Source organism: Accipiter gentilis, chromosome 29 (assembly GCF_929443795.1).
Source record: "Accipiter gentilis chromosome 29, bAccGen1.1, whole genome shotgun sequence".
In the NCBI taxonomy this organism is placed as follows: Eukaryota; Metazoa; Chordata; class Aves; order Accipitriformes; family Accipitridae; genus Astur; species Astur gentilis.
The window spans coordinates 16,233,731-16,251,420 of record NC_064908.1 but is presented as its reverse complement, the minus strand read 5'-3'; the positions used below and the strand labels follow the sequence as shown (position 1 = coordinate 16,251,420).

Here is a 17,690-nt window from a genome sequence, read left to right as displayed (position 1 = left end):
CAGAAACTTCTCAAGGAAGGCTCTTGCTGATACTTGTTAAAAGCAGTTTCTCTGCAAAGTAACATGAGTAAGCCAGGGCAGGAATTTGGAGCCAACACTACACTAGCTGCTTCGGCAAAAACACAGACCTGGCCTCTGCTGCGCAGGCAAAAAGGGAGAGGCTGTGTCCCTCCTCCCCGCAGCCCTGGGAAGGGGGCGAGGAAACAGCTCCCTACCCCCATCTTGTTGGGTGATGTGGTGTTTGTAATCTGCACGTGGGCAAATAATTGTTTGGAGGAAGAGTACCCAATCGTTTCCCATTTGCTGAATAACAGCACTTAGGAGGGCATAAGAACGCAGCTTTTCCCTTTGCCATCATCTTATAAAGGTGCATGGGAGTGCAGGTGGGCGAGTCGGTTGTTTCATGTGGGTGTTTGAATATTACTGAAAACGGAGCAAACTCTGCGCAGAGGTTTAAAAAAAACCCAGGCTTCGTAGAATGATGAGGGAAATAACATTGACAAAGCTTTGTGTATCAGGCTGCATTATAAATAAGAGCATGACAGATCCTTCAAGTCTAAAAAGCACTGCGAGTCCCCTAAAAACTTCGGTGATTCAAGCAGGTATGTCGCTTCAAGCATTTTCCTGGAGCGTTAATGGCCCGAATGGTGTTAAAGAAAAAAATTCTCGGCTGTGTGGCATTATCAAAGACGGAGACAGCTGGGTTACAAGAGTTGTGTTTGCAGCAGAGAAGCACTTCAAAGTTGAGGAGTGTTACGGTGGCAGCAGCAGAAGATCAAACAGGGACTTGCCTTTTTCACACACACCCCCCTCCTGTAAAGTCTAAACCAAGGAGTTGAAGAAAGGCAGATAATCTTGTGTTTGATTCTGCAGAGCTCCCCAGGCTGGGGGACGGCGTCGTCCCTGTGACCGGGAGGGTCGGTACGTGATGAGGCAGGACACGAGGCTCGAGCGAAGTGGAAGCAGCGACGTGCAGGGCCCAGGCCCGAGCAGTCACAAAACCTTCTCCCGCCTGTTTCGGGGTGTGGGCGAAGAGGCGCGGGGGCTGCTGAGCTGTACGTGGGAGAGGTTCCCGTTGCATGAGAGGCTGTGAGGAAGCGTCTCCCTTCAGCCTGCTGGGGAACTCCCCGCGCTCGGTTTGATCGTGGATTTGGGGTGGGATTTTATTATTTTAGTACTTAGGTAATTCTATCCTTGAGGCAGCGCCCTTAGCTACGCTCCTTGGGACTCTGACACGGCTTTACGTTTATGCTACTGCGCAGCTCCCCCCCTCCTCCCTGCGTGCCTCAGTTTCCCCGTCGCACTCGCCCCCTCCTCTCCCCTCGTCGCTGCCCCTTTAAGGCACGGCTCCTCCCCCGAAAGGGGCGGGGCTTAAGCCGCACGAGGAGGACGGCCCCGCCCCCAGGGAGAAGGCTCGGAGCCTCCTTCCGCCGGTGGGCCGGAAGCGGGGAAGGGGGCGGGCGCGCGCGCGCCGCGGCCTGAGGGTGGGCCGGCGGCGTCGCCGGGACGGGAGGCCCGTGGCGGTCAGCGGCGTGAGGTGAGGGACGGGCTGGGCCGGGCCTCGACTCCACTCCACTCCCGTGATGGCGGCGGTTTTTCCTGCCGCCTCCCGCGGAGAAGGCCGACTTACCTCTGGGGTTTCTCCTTTGTCTCGGTCCCGCTCCCTCGTACCGCCTCAGGGGAGGCGCTGCCCCTCGGGGCCGGCCCTGGCTTGGCGGGAAGGGAACGGCGCCTTCCCCGCCCTGGGCGGCCTCCCTGGGTGCTGGGAACGGGCTAGGGCTGCTGGGAAGGCGGCGTTTCGAGCAGCTGCCCCGGGTGTAGCCCGGGGCTCTGGCGGGGAAGGTGCTGGGAAGTGCCCGGGTGTCTCCGGGGCGGGGAGCTGGGGGCGGTCTGCGACCGAGAAGGAGACGCGGCCTTCGCCCTCTCTCGGCTTCGGCGTTTCTGTGAGCAGGTGTCGATACTCATCAGTGGGCAGCCGTTGAAGTCTATCGATAGCCGAGCGTTGCAGGTAAAGGGTTCTGTCCGCGGCTGAGGTTTATGTATCCGCCTAGGTTTGTTTCAACAATTTCCTTGCTTAATGCGCGGAGATAAATTTTTACAGCTTTTGTCGGAAGAGCGGGCGGTAGGTAACTGTGTTGCCCGCCTTTGAATCACAGAAGGGATTCAGTTGCAAATCACAGTTAACATGTCAGTAGACGTGCGTTTAACGTAGAGTATGTTAATCTAAACGCCAAAGCAATTCTTGGTCTATAACGTGTGAATTGAACCGATTTGCGGTATTACTGTTTTGCTCTAGATCTTTGAAATACCATCAAGGCTTGGTTACCAGTGGCTGGATTAACTGAAGATACTGCTTTTGCTGCGCTATACTCGAGGGCATGTATGGCTGAAGGTGTCAGCCCCCTTCCCTTGCTGCAGGGCAGCGCTGTTCTCTTTCCCACCATGTGACCTGGCACACCTGCACAGCAAATAGCTTCCTTTACCAAAGGTAAATACCACAACTGGTTTTTTTTCTTTGTATGTATGTATGAGAAGTGTATGGTTTTGCTTTATCTAGATTTCCATTTTGCACTTCTTGTTATGCTGAATAACAGAAGCAGTTACTGGTTTTCCTCTTATATAATTAGTTCAAGTGTTCATGCTTTTCCAGTATTCTGTTGAGTTTTTCAGACTAGGAGGATCTGAGATGATTGTATTGCTGCTTAGTGAAGAACTTTCATTTTTAGAGAAAACAATCTGGTGAGAATTTTATGATGCTTTCAAAGTATAATAATAATAAGGAAGACAGGAAAGTTCTGTGTAAGTATCCTTTGCTTTTGACAACAGGGAGTTGTTGACCTATATATTTTAGTAGGAGATTAAGAAAAAAGCTAATTAAATTTTGTACTCCTTAGACCTAGATTCCACAGATACCAGTAAAGCAATACAATGAGCTTTAGCATTATAGCTCTGGAAAGCGTGTGTTAAGTGTGGATGAGGGTTGTTTATTGTTTTTTTATGTAAAGTGAATTCTCACATGTTGTTTTGTAGTTTGCAAATGATGTAATTTGAAATGTCTTTTTAGTGCTTTACTTTTAACGTTTGCCATTCAGTAGGCATTTTTCTGTAATGTTCATTTAATGCTTTAATCTGTATTTCTTTGTTTAATTGCATGCACCTATATGATATAAGAACATCCAAGAACACATGCATGTATGCTGATAATGAGTTACATAAATCCTGAAACTCATCACACTTGAAAATTAGGTACTATTGTGGCTGAAAGGAAATATTTTGCCACTTCCAATCTTTGGACTTCTGTTAATTCCTCCTTCTTTCCATCCAAAGAATGAGCACATGTCGATGGTGTACACCTAGTGGTTCTGACACCACTGAGTTCCTGAAGAGCTATGCTTCTAAACGGTTGTCCCCGGAAGATCTTGAAGGATCCAATGATGATCTCTGTTACTGCCTGGAGTGTGTGGTTGAATACCACAAAGCAAGGGAAAAATTGCCAAGGTTGCATAAGGTAATTAAGAGATTTGGCTCCTGCCCATTACTGAGCAGGCGGATTCAGAACTGAAGGTAAACTTCAGAAGAGGCTTCTGTGGTCCAGCCTCAGTGTAGGGGGTGTGGTTTGTGCAGGGGTTGTGTTTTTATTGTTTTTTGGGAATAGGGTATGTTGCTTTTTAACTGTCTGCCTTTTTTATATTGAGTTGCAAAGAGCTTATTGTAGAACTACAAGACTCTCTTGTTTTGCATATATTCAAATTAGTGAGAACTAAAACAGGAGTGGGAAGTTGCTGGCTAGACATTATAGCTTGAACTTCATTTATGCTGTGATGATTTGGTATCTGAAAAAAAGAACACCTGCCAAACAAACTAACAACTGTGTTTCTTTAATGTATTTTCTGCCTTCCTCTGGCTTCTGTTCAGCTTTGTGTTTGTTCCTCTTTTTGTTTGCTTTCATTTCTCATTTGTAGTTTTCTACTATGCTTGAATTTCAAAGATCTGATCTTGCACGCCTGTGAGATTGTGTGATTAAAAGCAATCAAAAAAGTTTAAAAACTATTTTATTATGAGCCTTTTATAATTCTCCCTCATTAGTATTCAATTTTGTATTTGGAAAGCTTATTTTCCCTTATGTGTACGTAAAATGAGTATTTGTAGCTAATTGATCATAATACACATGTCTAAAAGGTTGCTATTTAAATTAGCTCGATTTTTCTGCAGGGCAAGCCCATCTGAGTATAGATTGGAAATAAGTGGGGTGACTGGACTGCTGAAAGTTCCTTTCTGTGTCTGTTAACTGTAGGAAATAATTTTGGTTTCTAATTGAGGTTTGGAGCAGTTAGTTTAGATGAGTAACGTTAAGTGAGCTGAATCCCCTACAAGTATTCAGCAAGTCAGTCTGTTTGCATTATTTACATTCACTCCCTTCCACTAACACATTGTAAAATATGTGAGAAGGCAGGATTTTAAAATTGCTTTTCCCATCTTCCTGAGCATGATGGTTTTCTGTACCATCCACTTCTTTATATTGGCCAGTGGAACAAAGTTTTGTGAGTAACCTTTGGCCTGAAATAATTATTGAAACAGTTTATGAATATTTAACAGAATTACAAAAATGCTTCTGGTTTCAATACTGCTCTTTTAAAAATTACTTTATAATCTTAACTCTGAAGTGAGAGTGTTGTGATTCGCACAATCTGAATTCCATGTCAAAACACCATGCTTGAAAAGAAACTTTTCAAAATGAAATTGTAAGTTTTGAAAGTCTAATCAAGGTTTCTGCATGTGATAATAAATGTACTTAATTGCTTTCTTCACAAATGCACTTTGATTAGTTGTTTTCTCCCCAAACTGAATAGGTCTTGTGGGAGTTGGAAACCTCCCGTCTTGTTGCCCGCATCAAGAAATCCATGAGGGAAGAAGCTGGAGAAGATGATGAGTTGTTTATAGTGGATGAGAATGGAGATACACAGCTGTCTGGTTATGTGGGCCCAGATTTTGAGAATAACCTGCGAGTGCCCCTTCTAGAAATACTGAAATATCCATACCTGCTGCTGCATGAGAAAGTCAGTATGTATCTTATTGTATACAGTTGGAAGGGCATGGTGGTGTTTCTGCTGAAGGAGGTGAAAATAACAAATAGTAGTTAAACTGAAGTATCAGAGTGTGTGTGTGTATATATATTTTATATTTATTTTGACACTAAATAGTTTTTTTTTGTTTTGTGAACATATAAGTTAGTCCTTACTATAACTGTGTTTGTCCTTTTAGGTGAGCTGTGTGTAGAAGTGCTCTGTAGAATGGAACAAGGTCACAGCTCCTTTCAGGTCTTTGAGAAATATCCAGGAATTTATCTCTTTTTGGTACACCCGAATGAAGTGGTACGTTACTTTTCCCGTTCCCCTAAAACTTAGTTTTAAGTAACATCAGAACAGGTTCTTATTTTTAATGACAAGAATATGAAAATAGTAGTATTCAGAATTTTAAGTCTTTTGATTTTCTGTATTTTTCTTTAATGGTATATACATAAATGAGATTCAGTAGGAATATAGTTACTCTTGCTGAAGGAAAGGAGATGACTCTTTTACAAAAAACTTCTAGAATCGCTTTACTGTTTACGTTTAGTCAGCGAACGTTACAGATGTTCAAACTGTAAATTTACTCCCAATGGAATTTTTCTCAAGTGGTCCAGGGTTTGTATTTTAGCGTATGAATCCCCTTCTCCTTCCCTGCTTGTTTGCCATCCCTAGAAGCTTTCACATTTTAGTAATATTCAGAACATTAAAAACTGAAAAAGTGAGAATAGTGTAGCTGCTTGCAAGAAGAGATGCTCAGCAGTGTAATTCCTCTGAAGTGCCCTTTAATTGTCACTGAATTTTGTCATTACAAGGAGGGAGTATTGTGTTTTAATGGATTTATATATTCTCTGGTGGGACAACTTGAAACTCTGCAGTTGTGGGGTTTTTTTTTTGGCCTGTATATAGGGTATTTTAATATTGAACAGTCAGAGATCAAAAGCTCATTTGAAAGTGTAAACGGGAGAGCTCCATTCTTCATGATATTTAGAAGTGTCAAGTGATCTTAGTATCAGTCATGCTAGTGTACATAGGTGTAAAGGGAACTAGGCCTTAAGTGTCATTGTTCCTATGACGATTCATATCAGACATATAACTAATGATTAGAGATTGTTTTAGATGTGATTAATAGAATGCAGATGCTTATAAAACAATATGCATAAGCTGCTTTTTTGTCCCTTGTATAGCCCTCACCATGGCTGGCTTAAAACCCAGTCAAGCTGAATCAACAGAAAAAGGATCATACATCTTAGACCTAAGACATAAGAATAGACAAGAGTAAGTGATTAACTTTAGAGTAAGCAATTTCAGAAGGGTTAGCTATTTTAGACTAGACATAGGCTAAGTATGAATTAATAGAACAATCTGAGTGATTCTGAGAGATTCAAAGGTGATCTTTGATGTGGAAGAAGATAAGTAACTGTGGTGACTGGAGACCTTCTACCTGTGACCATTAACTTCAGAAGAACCGAGATGAGACAATAAGAATCAGTCGAGACAGGAAAACATATTAGACTTTTGAAACCACTGGAGAATAGAAAACTGAGAGTTTGTGGAAAAACACCAAGAACTTATTTTGACAAAACATCAATTGCATAAAGTTATGTAAAATTGTATATATAGAAGGCGTTTTTGAGTTATCCTTCATTCACTGCCGTGGTGGCCCAACTCTGAGTTGTTAATAAAGCAAACCTAGAGAAACCCATGACTGAAAATTTTTCAACAATAGGAGAGACTGCTCTCTCTTTGAATCCAATCTCTTAAAGTAACAAAAGGAGAAATTTTGGAATACTGGAAATGTCTAGGCTGAAAGGGTTGAGAGGCTTTGCAGCTGTGGTTGTTACCAACACTTCTATTTTTTTGCTGGTTAAAATTAGTTGAGAGATTACAAAAAAGACCTGAGGTTCTCAAAGCAGTACAGATAGGTCTGAGTGCTCATTTTTGTACATTGTTTTGAAGGTGATGTGTATTACCCAGCAAGAAGGCTGTTCCCTGAAACTACAGATACACATCCTAGAAGTGAAACTGGTATCAGTAATAGGGAAGAGTACTGAAAAATAGTGATAATACAGAGAACTTGGGAACATACACCCTGCTACAATTGGGAGGGCCTGTTGGAACAGTGAATCCTAGTTTCATGCACCATGTTAATACTGAAGGGAGATCGAGTGATTTCTTTGCATGATCTTAGAAAAGTCCCTGTGTGGTGTGTTTATCTGTAAATTGAATTTGGATGTGTGAGTCTCAAAGGAGTATTGAATTGTAACTCAGGTGGGCTGTTTGTTTGTATCAGGAGAATGTGAGTTCATAACATCATTTCCCACATAATTTGATGCAGCTTTGGAGAGTTAGGTTACATTTGCTGTGGCTGACGGGCAGGTTGTGGCTCTACTGTTTACAAGACAGGCTGGCTTAAACACCAACACAGAGTACAAAATTTCAAGCTGTCCTAAGAAACAGTAAAAGATTTAATAGTATTGTACTTGATACTTGCTCAAACTCTGAAGTTTTCTCAGTAGGTCAGAGAATGATTCCACCAAGGCAAGAAATTACAAGTGTCCTGTGCTGACAGCACAGCTTAACATCTGTTGTTATAGTACACAGTTACCTAATTAGAAAATGTTGGTCAGTAACATTTAAACAATATAAAGCAAGTACAAAACCAAATGCTACCCCTTGTCACACGAATCCCAAGGAGTTTTATTTGTATATATTACCCTGAATTTCAACTTCTTTGTTACCAACATCTTCTTGTGGGTATAGTAAGCCTGTTTCTAAGGTTATTTTGGAAAAAGATTAACTCTTACTTGCAATTATGAGACCTTACTTTAGTAAAAATGTACTTTTGTCCCATTTGTAGTAGCAATGATTCCTAATCTTACAGCATTGTGATTTTATTTGTTCTTTTAATATATAACTTTTCTGTTTCAATCCTTAGATTCGTCGATGGGCTATCCTAACAGCAAGGAATTTAGGGAAGGTTGACAGGGATGATTATTATGACTTACAGGAAGTGCTGACTTGCTTGTTCAAAGTTATTGAGTTGGGTCTTTTTGAGAGTCCAGATATTTACAGCTTTTCAATGATTGAAAAGGGTAAACTCATCCTTCTGCCATCTCATTTATATGATACTGCCAACTACAAGAACTATTGGCTAGGTGAGTATGATCAGAAATGAATTTGTATGTGTAGTCTCTCATCTTGCAAGCACTTCTTTCAATGCAGAGCTCTACTATTTCATAGTTGCCGTTTATTTCGGGGCATGTCAGATGGGAGAATTGAATATTGCCCAAATGCAGTAGTTAGGTAGTGTTTAACTAGTTTCATGTTGCTGCTTATCTCTTTGGTCAAATGTTACACTGGTAATGACATTTGGAAAATGATCCTTGATTTGGTGAAAATCAGAACAAATTTTTGCAAATATATGGACAGGTTGCTCTTTTTCTTTTTTGTAGGGATTTGTATGTTGCTAACAATGTTGGAAGAGCAAGCTATGGACTCCTTGTTACTGGGCCCAGACAAACAAAATGATTTCATGCAGTCCATACTTCACACCATGGAGAGAGAAACAGCTGGTAACTAATTTTGATGCTGAGATTAAGACAGTTCATAGCCTATTTTTCATGTTTATCAAACTTCCTTGTTTAATTGAGTAAATTCTTAGTAGTGTAATGCTGAGGTGATTTTTAACTGAGGCTTATTTCTCTTCTGAAAGTTGGCCAATACTGCACAATATTTGGGCAGTACTGACAATTACTGAAAAATGACATTCAGACAAACTCTTAAGTGGAGAAGGGATGGCAGTGATTTGCGTAAGGCTGGCTTAGAGGTTTTGAGAGGACAAATCTATAATTTCTACCATGTTGTTTTCCTTTAATATACAGGTAATGTATGGGAATGTGCATTTCACTGTGGCATGAAGTTTGAATTCTGAGTCCTAAAATAAACACCTTCTGAATTGCCACAACTTGCTTAAAACGTGACTCTTCTGTCTATCTGTTTAAGGGAACCCCTTTTGCAGCTGGAAATTTAGACTTTAGAGTTTAGACCAGTAGCCCTTGCACCATTCTTGGAGGCCACATGCCACGGCATAGCCCGGGAATGGCACATGAGCTCAAGACCAGGGCTGCCTCTTAAATGACTAGATCTTTATAAGCTTAGTATGTTTATTGAGGATATGATATTATCTTACATGAAGAAGGAAGAATACACTTGAAGGAAAACCAACTGCTTCTAGCTTAAATTTGAAGTACAAATTGTCATAGCCATGTAAGTTGTACCCACTTCTTAGAACATATCTGCAAATATCAGTGTGGAAGAACCAGTTTCATAGAGTTGGGGAATATTAGTAATAGTTGTCCAGGTTCCTGTTGATTTAAGACTGCATAGGGTGCAGTGTCTGTACAGATAAGCGAGCTTGTCTTTTTTTAATCCTTTTTCTGGGTTAAAAAGTATAGTTGCAACTTACTAGAATACGTATCTTTATGTCGGTGTTTAAGAAAAATCGATGAAAACCAACTACTTTCAACTTCAGCTTAGTCTAAGAATGTACAGGACTCTTGCATTTCAACTCTCCCCAATATTACTGTTATGTTTCAGATGATTCTACTGACCCCTTCTGGCCAGCGCTGCATTGTTTCATGGTTATTTTGGATCAGCTCGGATCTAAAGTATGGGGTCAGCTTATTGATCCTGTCCAAGCCTTTCAAACCATTATCAACAGTGTGAGCTACAACAATGAAATAAAAAATATACGCAGTAGCTTTAAGAGGTCAGTTTTATTAAGAGACTAGAACAGTTTTCTGATTTTAATACCAGGTAGCGTGGTAGCTTGGTCTTGGTTTTCTTGTCAGTGCTGCCTTAACTTGTGTTGGGGGGGAAGATGGCAAGGAAAAAACTCAGATGTTGCCAACTTCGAGCAATGAAAAGATGAAGGAGGTCCCCTAAAATGGTGAGGTTCTTCCAAAAAACCACATGCTCACTTCTTTCTGACTATCATGAAGTCTGTTACGCTTTTCAGGATTATTTTTCCTGAATCAGGAAGGCTGCTGTTTAGTGCTCATTTAGTGCTATAACCAACTTGCACTTAAGTTTAATGAAGATTGCCATGTCTGAGACTCTTGGTAAAATTATGGAAATTCCCGAATTGTCAGTGGATGACATAGTTTTAGATTTCATTGTAGTTCCAGATGACAACTGATTTGAGTTTACTTTCAGCTTGGGTTAAGTCTTAAATATTTCTCAAGATTAGATTTACTTAATGGTGCTGTATGTGAGAATTGTGCAACTGTCCTATAATAGCTTGGATAACATAGTGAACTGCTGAAAGGAAATGCTTTAGAACACATAGCAGGCATCAGATACTCTTTTGAAAGGTTTTGTCTTCATATAGTTACATCCTAAGATAAAATGGATTTTTTGAATTGCTTCTGAATGACAACATTGGCAATATTGAACAGAAAGTTAATTAGGTAAAGTATTTATTCAGTGCAGAGGTGGTTGGTTAGTACACTGCTAGGAAGTCTAGAAATAGCTTCTATGGGTACAGAATTTTGTTACGTACACTTGAACTCCATCTTTTGGCATGCTGTCCCTTTTGAGGATTTTTATAAGAATCCATGTCCCAAGACTTCAGGGACACATCCTGTTTTGGAAAACTGAAATTGTGCATGATTTTAAAAAGTTGGTGGAAAGTAGTACCTGGATAACCATACCAGTTGTCTACTGTTTTCCTGTGATATATTTTGAATCAACATTGAGTGGCAATGTCTTAAATGTTCAGTATTTTTATACATGCATAGTCTATAATGTTATAGATGGCTATAGATACGTATATATGGAATGTTATAGATAGCCGAGGAAGGCATATTAAAGGAGATTTTCTTTGATTAAACAAACTCTTTGAATGTTGTGTTCAAATAGTTGCATACGAAGTTTATGAGTATGTAGCCATGATTGAACTGCATTTATGCATAGAAAATTCAAAGAAAATGGAATTCTTCTGGGTGTTTGTTCTAGGTAGTCAAATCCATGGCTTAGCAGAAAGCTCTTTTTCCTGAGGCAGTCGCTTCCCCCACCTCTCATGAGCAGGATAGAACAAGCTCTACAGTTATAAATAGGCTATCTTTTCGTAGGTATGTTTTATCACTGACAAGTTCTAATAGTCACATGGTCAGCATCTGAAAAATGAGATCTGTGTCTTGGCCAGCTGGCTTTCTTACAGTTTAAGTTAGTTGTGTGGAGTCTATAATGATTTGTATTTCTTTTTAGGACAAAATCTGAACTGGAGTCAGACTACGAGGATGACATGGTTACTTGCAGTCAGATTGTGTATAATTATAACACAGAAAAGCCTCAAAAGGTATTAAAAAAAAAAAAATTATTTCCTGTTCTTTGAATTCTGATGACTGAATGACACTGTCAGTTTAAACCATATATAAAATACAGAGGGGAAGATACTATGTTTCCACTAGTAGTGTAAAGAAAAAATATTAAATAATGTATGTCACTATTGTGTGCCTTTAAATAGCAGGCAGTCTGGTCACTTCTTGTTTAGCTGGTGCTTTCAGGTTGTAAGAGGAAAGAAGAATATGTTTGTGAATTAGGCAGAGATGGTATTAAAGCCCAAGAATTCATATCAATATTGAAACAAACATTGGTGCCTCAATGAAGACTCTAAATTAAGTGTTTTTTTTAAAAGTTGCCAATTATGTTCTTGTATTTTACTTTCTGTTTCTCAGTATTCTAAACCAATATATTAAGTATGGAGTAATGAGGTATGCTTTGATATACTTTCAAATGTTAGACTGTGCTCCAAAATGGCACTATTTTTTTCTTGTTATAAAGCAGAGTAAACATTTGTGAAGGTGTTCTTCTCTTGATGTTGGTCCGTTGAATTTATGAAATGTCTTTTAAAGGCTTTAAATGTATATTTGATTATCTGAGGTTAAATTGTGTCAGCATAATATCATCTTTGGAGGGTTTCACAATGATTTTTTTTTAAAGGAAATACTACTTCACACTTATAGGTTACATGTTAGGAAATGAGTTCCTTATATGTGTGTTAGTTTGATCTTTATTTTTTGCATTTTCTTGCAGTTTAGATTTTGACTTATGTTAGGATATGAGATGTTACCATTTGAAAGAAAGTAACCTTTATGGCTAGAAAAAAAACCTGGCAGATTAAACTGTGCAGATGTGAGTAATGAGGATGGTGTGGTGAATTTATTTTCAGGATAATGGATGGAAGACTGCCATTTGTCCAGACTACTGCCCCAACATGTATGAAGATATGCAAACACTGGCTAATTTGCTTCAGTCTGATATTGGCAGAGATATGCGTGTCCATGACAGCACATTTCTGTGGTTCATCCCTTTTGTTCAGTCGCTTATGGATCTCAAGGACTTGGGTGTAGCATATATAGTAGAGGTCATTCACTACCTCTGCTCGGAAATCAAACATATTCTCAATGAAAGAATCCAGCAGTGCGACAAAATCTCTGAATTTTTTCTCCTGATCTTGGTGTCGATTATTGAACTACACAGAAATAAAAAGTGCCTGCATTTGCTGTGGATTAGCTCCCAAGAATGGGTGGAAGCAGTGGTGAGATGTGCTAAGCTTCCAGCTATAGCATTTACACGGTGCACTGAAAAAGCATCTGGACACTATGTGAGAGGTTCATCAGCAGTATCTTTACAAGCTTCTAACATTGCGCAGCACTCCTGTGTGCAGTTGATACGCAGCCTTCTTAGAGAAGGCTATCAAATTGGGCAGCATGCTCTTTGCAAGCAATACCTAGACAAACTCAATCTTCTTCTGCGAGGAAATCTGTCTTTAGGTTGGCAGCTGAACATCCAGGAAACCCAGGAATTACAAATGTGTTTAAAGCAAGTTCTAAGAAGTATGAAGGACAGAGCATTGAATACCTCTGTGCCTGAAGGAAACAATGCAAACTCCACAACTTTGCCTGCCATTTCCATAAAGCAAGAGAAGAGTGCACATGGTGGAGATGACCTTTGTTCACCATTTGCTGTCATATTGAATGAAGGTGGAGGTGAAGATTGTCAAGAGAACCTTCTCCCTAGAAGAAAGAGTGCCTGGGAAGAGGAATGTAGAGATGCATCTAAAAGTTCAAGATCTTGGACATCCACAGAAGGCCTCTTGGTGAATATTAAAAAGGAACATAATGACTTGACAACTCAGGAATATGTTTGCCCACAGAACCCTTTGGCAGAAAAAGTATCTGGGAAAGTTCAGGGAAATAGGAACAATGATCTTGTGGCAGGGAAATGTGATATGGATAATCAGGGCTTTAATCCAGATGCCCAGTACTCAGATTCCAGAAGAGGCGGAGAGTTGGAAAACAAATGTGAAGCAGGACCGGGAACAGTAATGCATCTGGCTGCTCAAACTTGTATTGGTTCTCCAGAACATGTTTACAGCTCAGATGTAAAGGAAAGCAGTATGTCTCCCAGTTCCTCTTCAAAGTTTAAAGTAGATGTGCATAGACTCATGAATTTGAAAAACATGGTACAGAAAACTGAATGGCCCTCAAAAGTATCACAGCTAGTGAAGACACGTGACTTGAGAAAATGCAGTTTAGCAGCAAGTGCTTCGAAAGCAGAGGTAGAGCGACCTAAGTTTTGCACTGGCTCTCTGTGTACAAGCAAAGATTGTCATAAACATTGGGGAGTGAATACTGTGCGTGAAAATGAAATCTCTGTTGGTACTCCATCTTCAAGGAGTTGTGAAAGTACACAGGAGAAAAGTGTCAACAGTGCTTTTCAATCCAGACTGGTTCCAACTAAGCAGGTATCAAAAGAAACACCACTAGATTGCTCTAGCTCCTCTAAAAATGAACCTGGTATGCAGGAAAATGGAGATGACTGTATTTTGCTTTCAGGGATTAGAGACACCTTGCTGAAAAAAGTATCCACTGAAGAAAAATCAGGTTCATTGTTGAAATCTGTGTTCAGGAAGGACGCTGTCATGCAAACTTCAGACCGGGAACAGCCTCATTTAAATAACTTGGTTAAATATGACTCTAAAGATCAAATTTCAAAGACATTTTGTATGGATAAAGCTTCAGCAAATGGTCGTGTTCCATCTAGCTCTGAAAACAAGAGGGATATATCCAACCCTGCTTCTCAGATCAGGCCACTGTCAGTGAAGTGTGAGTCAAGTGACAGGTTGTTTGAATTTTCAGAGTATTTCAAGAGAGAAAACAATTCAATGGGGAAGAAGGAGGAGGATTTTGCAAAGATGGTTTCTGAAGATGATACTTTAACAGACTCCCAGGTTGATAGAGAACTCGGTAAATTATCTTTAGCTGCATATGCCAAAAGTGTCAATTTTCCCTTTGATTCAGGCCAAGCAAGCTCCGTACATCATAATGTTTGTGATATTAAAAGGAAAGTGAAAGGTGCTGTAAGATCTTCCAATGATGGCCAAAGTACCAAGTCTCCCTGTGATGCAGATTGCCTTGACAATCAAGTCATTATAATTTCAGACTCTTCTGATGAAGAAAAAGGTGTGGCTGACAAGGAGGAAACAAAAAAAACAAATGAAAATGTGTGTCCTGAAAAGCAGCCTTCAACTTCCAGTTGCATTTCTGATAGTGATAGCAAAACAGAATCAAAGACTCCAAGCTGTCACTTGTCACTGGAAGACTGTGAGTCTCAGTACTTTGAATTTGAAACAGAATTTGATGTCTTTTCAGTTTGGCAAGATACTCAAGCGTATAGTACGGAAGCAACTCAAGAGTATAAACAAGATCGTGTTTCAGCATTGGTTGATAGTAGTAAGTCAGATGGCTTACTGAATGATCACACAAATGAATGGGGTTACGATCCAGATTATGTAAGCGATGATGCCATGGAAGAAGAAGCAAACTTGATAGAAAAACAGGTAGAAAATATTTCTCACGAGAAAGAAGCTGATAATACAAAAGAAGTAACTAATTCGACATTGCAAGAATCTATTAGTAAGGGAGATGCAAAAGATCAACTGGAGAATTTTGCGGACAAAGGCGCTGTTGCTAAAGACTTCACCCTGGGCTCAAGATTGAATGAACCCAGGCCATCTACATCTAACATCTCATTAGCTTCAAAGTTGGCCCTTAAGAAAAATAGCGTGAGCCCACAGAAGAACATAGCAAAATCTAAGGTAGCAAGAACTATTCAAAGAAGTCCTAAAAAACCTCCTCTTCTTAAAACAGCACAAAATAAAAAAATACTTCAAAATACATCAAAAAATTCTCAACCTGGCAGGTCAATGCCTGCTGTGGTTCCTCCGAGGAAGGTTCGACAGTGTCCTGCACCAGCATCAACTGTAGAAAAACTTGGTCTGAAGAAGGCACCCCGCAAAGCATTTGAATTATCCCAGCGCTCTTTAGAGAGCATAACTCAATTGCGCAGCCATGGTAAAGCTGCAGGGAGGGTTGGAGTTGTACAGAAACAGAAGATTAAACTAATTGCTCCTCAGAGTTTGTCTGTAAAGCATAATAAAAAATTGCTAGCCTGCCAAGACCTTCAGTTTTTTAGGCAGACAAGGCCCCAAAAAAGTGTCAGAGTGAAAAATCCCGCAGGAAGTTCTGAGAGCAGAAACAAAAAAGTTAGCAACGTGGATGCAAGATCTATGAAACAAAAGCCTGAAAGTTTTGAACTGGTATCTGTTGAAAGACTGGTTGAAAACCAAAGAGAGAAAAAAAGGGAGGAGACTCTTTGTCCCTCTCCCAGTGAGATAAAATTTAAAAGCCACCTGTGGGAGGAGGAGGCCACCTGTGTCTCTAAAATGCCTGGTTCTTCAGACTCAAACAGAAAATCAGAGGATAACAGTATGATGGTTCCTCCTGTACCTATGGATTCAAGTCTCTCTTCCACTGCACTTGTTGGAGATGATAAAGATGAACCTTTGGGAAGAGGTTGTATTGTCCAGCCTGAGTGTGAGAAGACAACTTCAAGAGAAAATGGGTGTAAACAAAATGAAAACGGTGAAGATGATGATGGTTTATTTTTAACTCAGTTAGATCCTGTGGATATGGAATTATGTTCTGAGGAGGAAAGTGTTCAAGATACTGCTAGAGGTAGTGAAAAAACAGAGGAAACGGACACTGCTGAAAACCTTCAGGAGAATGAATCCTCGACTGTTGTGAAATGTAAATACAAAGACTGTATGGAAAAAGTGGAAAAACCAGCAGAGTACTGTAGTAAGCATTCAGCCACCAGCTCAGAAGCAGATCACTTGTTTGCTAAACCTTCTCTCCCGCTGCCTTCTAAAACAAGAAAGCCTTCCACTACCAAAACTTTCAGCTCAGCAAGTTCTTCACGGAATGCAGCCTTCAGCAAGGATCTAGAAGATGTTGAAAAGCTACCGCCAGCTTCAAAAAGCAAAGTGAATACAGTGAGACCGGTGGTCAGGCCACCAAATGCAAAGGCTATACCAATAGGAAATCAAACATGCAAGTCTCCAAGTTTCAATAATGTACCTCAGCCCTGTGTTTCTAATAACATTCTCCAGTCACAAAATAGACAAAATGACAATGCTTCAAATATTTCCAGAAGGCCTGCCCGAGAAGCATATTATTCTTCCTTTCTTGGCGCTCAGCAGCGTGATCATAGGATTTTTGTTAATGAAGTCCTACAGTGGACTTACGAAATGTTTGCAAACTCCAGCCAGTTCGGACCTCCAAGTGATCTCCTGCAGTCTGTAGCAGGCTCTGTTCCTGTCCAATTTCAGGGATACAATGACTATTTTAATACGTTTTTCCCCTTGATGATGCTAAATGCCTTTGAAACAGTAAGTAGCTATCTGCCTCTTGGTTTGTTTTCATAAACTCTAGTAAACTTTGCCAAGAGTTTAAAAACTGTTTAATGTTCTCTGTTTACCTTTGCGAAATATTCAGATACAGCTCTGAATAGGGGAATTATTTTTGGGAAATAATCTAGACAGTTATGTTTAAGATTGGGGACTGTCTGTGTTATTCATCTCAGTGAAGCTTTTTTTTCTCTGGGCGGACATCCACAATAGCCTGCAAGAGGAAGAAAGGAGGTGGTTTGTTTTTATAGCATATAAAGCTTAGAACAGAAATCTTTAAGAAACTGAGGTCTTTAAATGACAGTGTCTGTAAAAAGAGGATAAGAATGTAATGTTTTGATTTATATTGAGAACTTATGTGAGAAGGTAGGTTAATGTGAGAAGTGTTTTTTCCAAACAGCTTACCTTTAATAGTTTAATAGTGAGAAAACGCAGTGTTCCTTCAATTAAAGTCTGTATGCTTTCAAGTTCAGTCATTGCATCACTTCTCTCATAGAAATAAGGTAGAAAATGAAATCAATACCAGGATAGTACTGGTATTTTAAGGTGAAAATGCAATTGAGGGAACCCACATTTGTTTTGAAGAGCTTTGTAAGAAAGTACATTAAATGGGGGGTGGGTGAGAAGGAAGTGCTTTCGTTTGGCCTGTGTGTTTATATGTTATGTGTATGTTAAAAAAAGAAATGGGTAAGGCTCTTCGATGTCTTGTACTTGACAGTCTGCTAGCTTTCTCTTATTTCTGCGTAGCATGTTTGCCCTTTGATTCATGATAAGCTATTCTTCTGATACGCTAAATCCTTCAAAGTATT

At 40.0% G+C, this 17,690-nt stretch overlaps 1 protein-coding gene across 7 annotated transcripts in view; it reads left to right on the top strand.

Annotated features, from left to right (window-relative positions):
- The first annotated feature begins 1,457 nt into the window (after nucleotides 1-1,457).
- Nucleotides 1,458-17,690, top strand: part of SETX (senataxin) — a 38,905-nt gene continuing 22,672 nt past the window's right edge. For 4 of the 7 annotated variants that reach the window (XR_007509930.1, XM_049832117.1, XM_049832122.1 and 1 more), the window contains exons 1-10: nucleotides 1,548-2,008; nucleotides 2,297-2,488; nucleotides 3,328-3,508; nucleotides 4,851-5,061; nucleotides 5,263-5,372; nucleotides 8,005-8,224; nucleotides 8,522-8,641; nucleotides 9,666-9,837; nucleotides 11,337-11,427; nucleotides 12,301-16,863. Coding sequence is in view for 6 of the 7 variants with exons in the window: in XM_049832117.1 (XP_049688074.1) it covers nucleotides 3,329-3,508; nucleotides 4,851-5,061; nucleotides 5,263-5,372; nucleotides 8,005-8,224; nucleotides 8,522-8,641; nucleotides 9,666-9,837; nucleotides 11,337-11,427; nucleotides 12,301-16,863 (5,667 nt within the window). In the remaining variant the exon portion in view is untranslated. The other 3 variants (XM_049832118.1, XM_049832123.1, XM_049832119.1) reach the window with 3 other exon arrangements.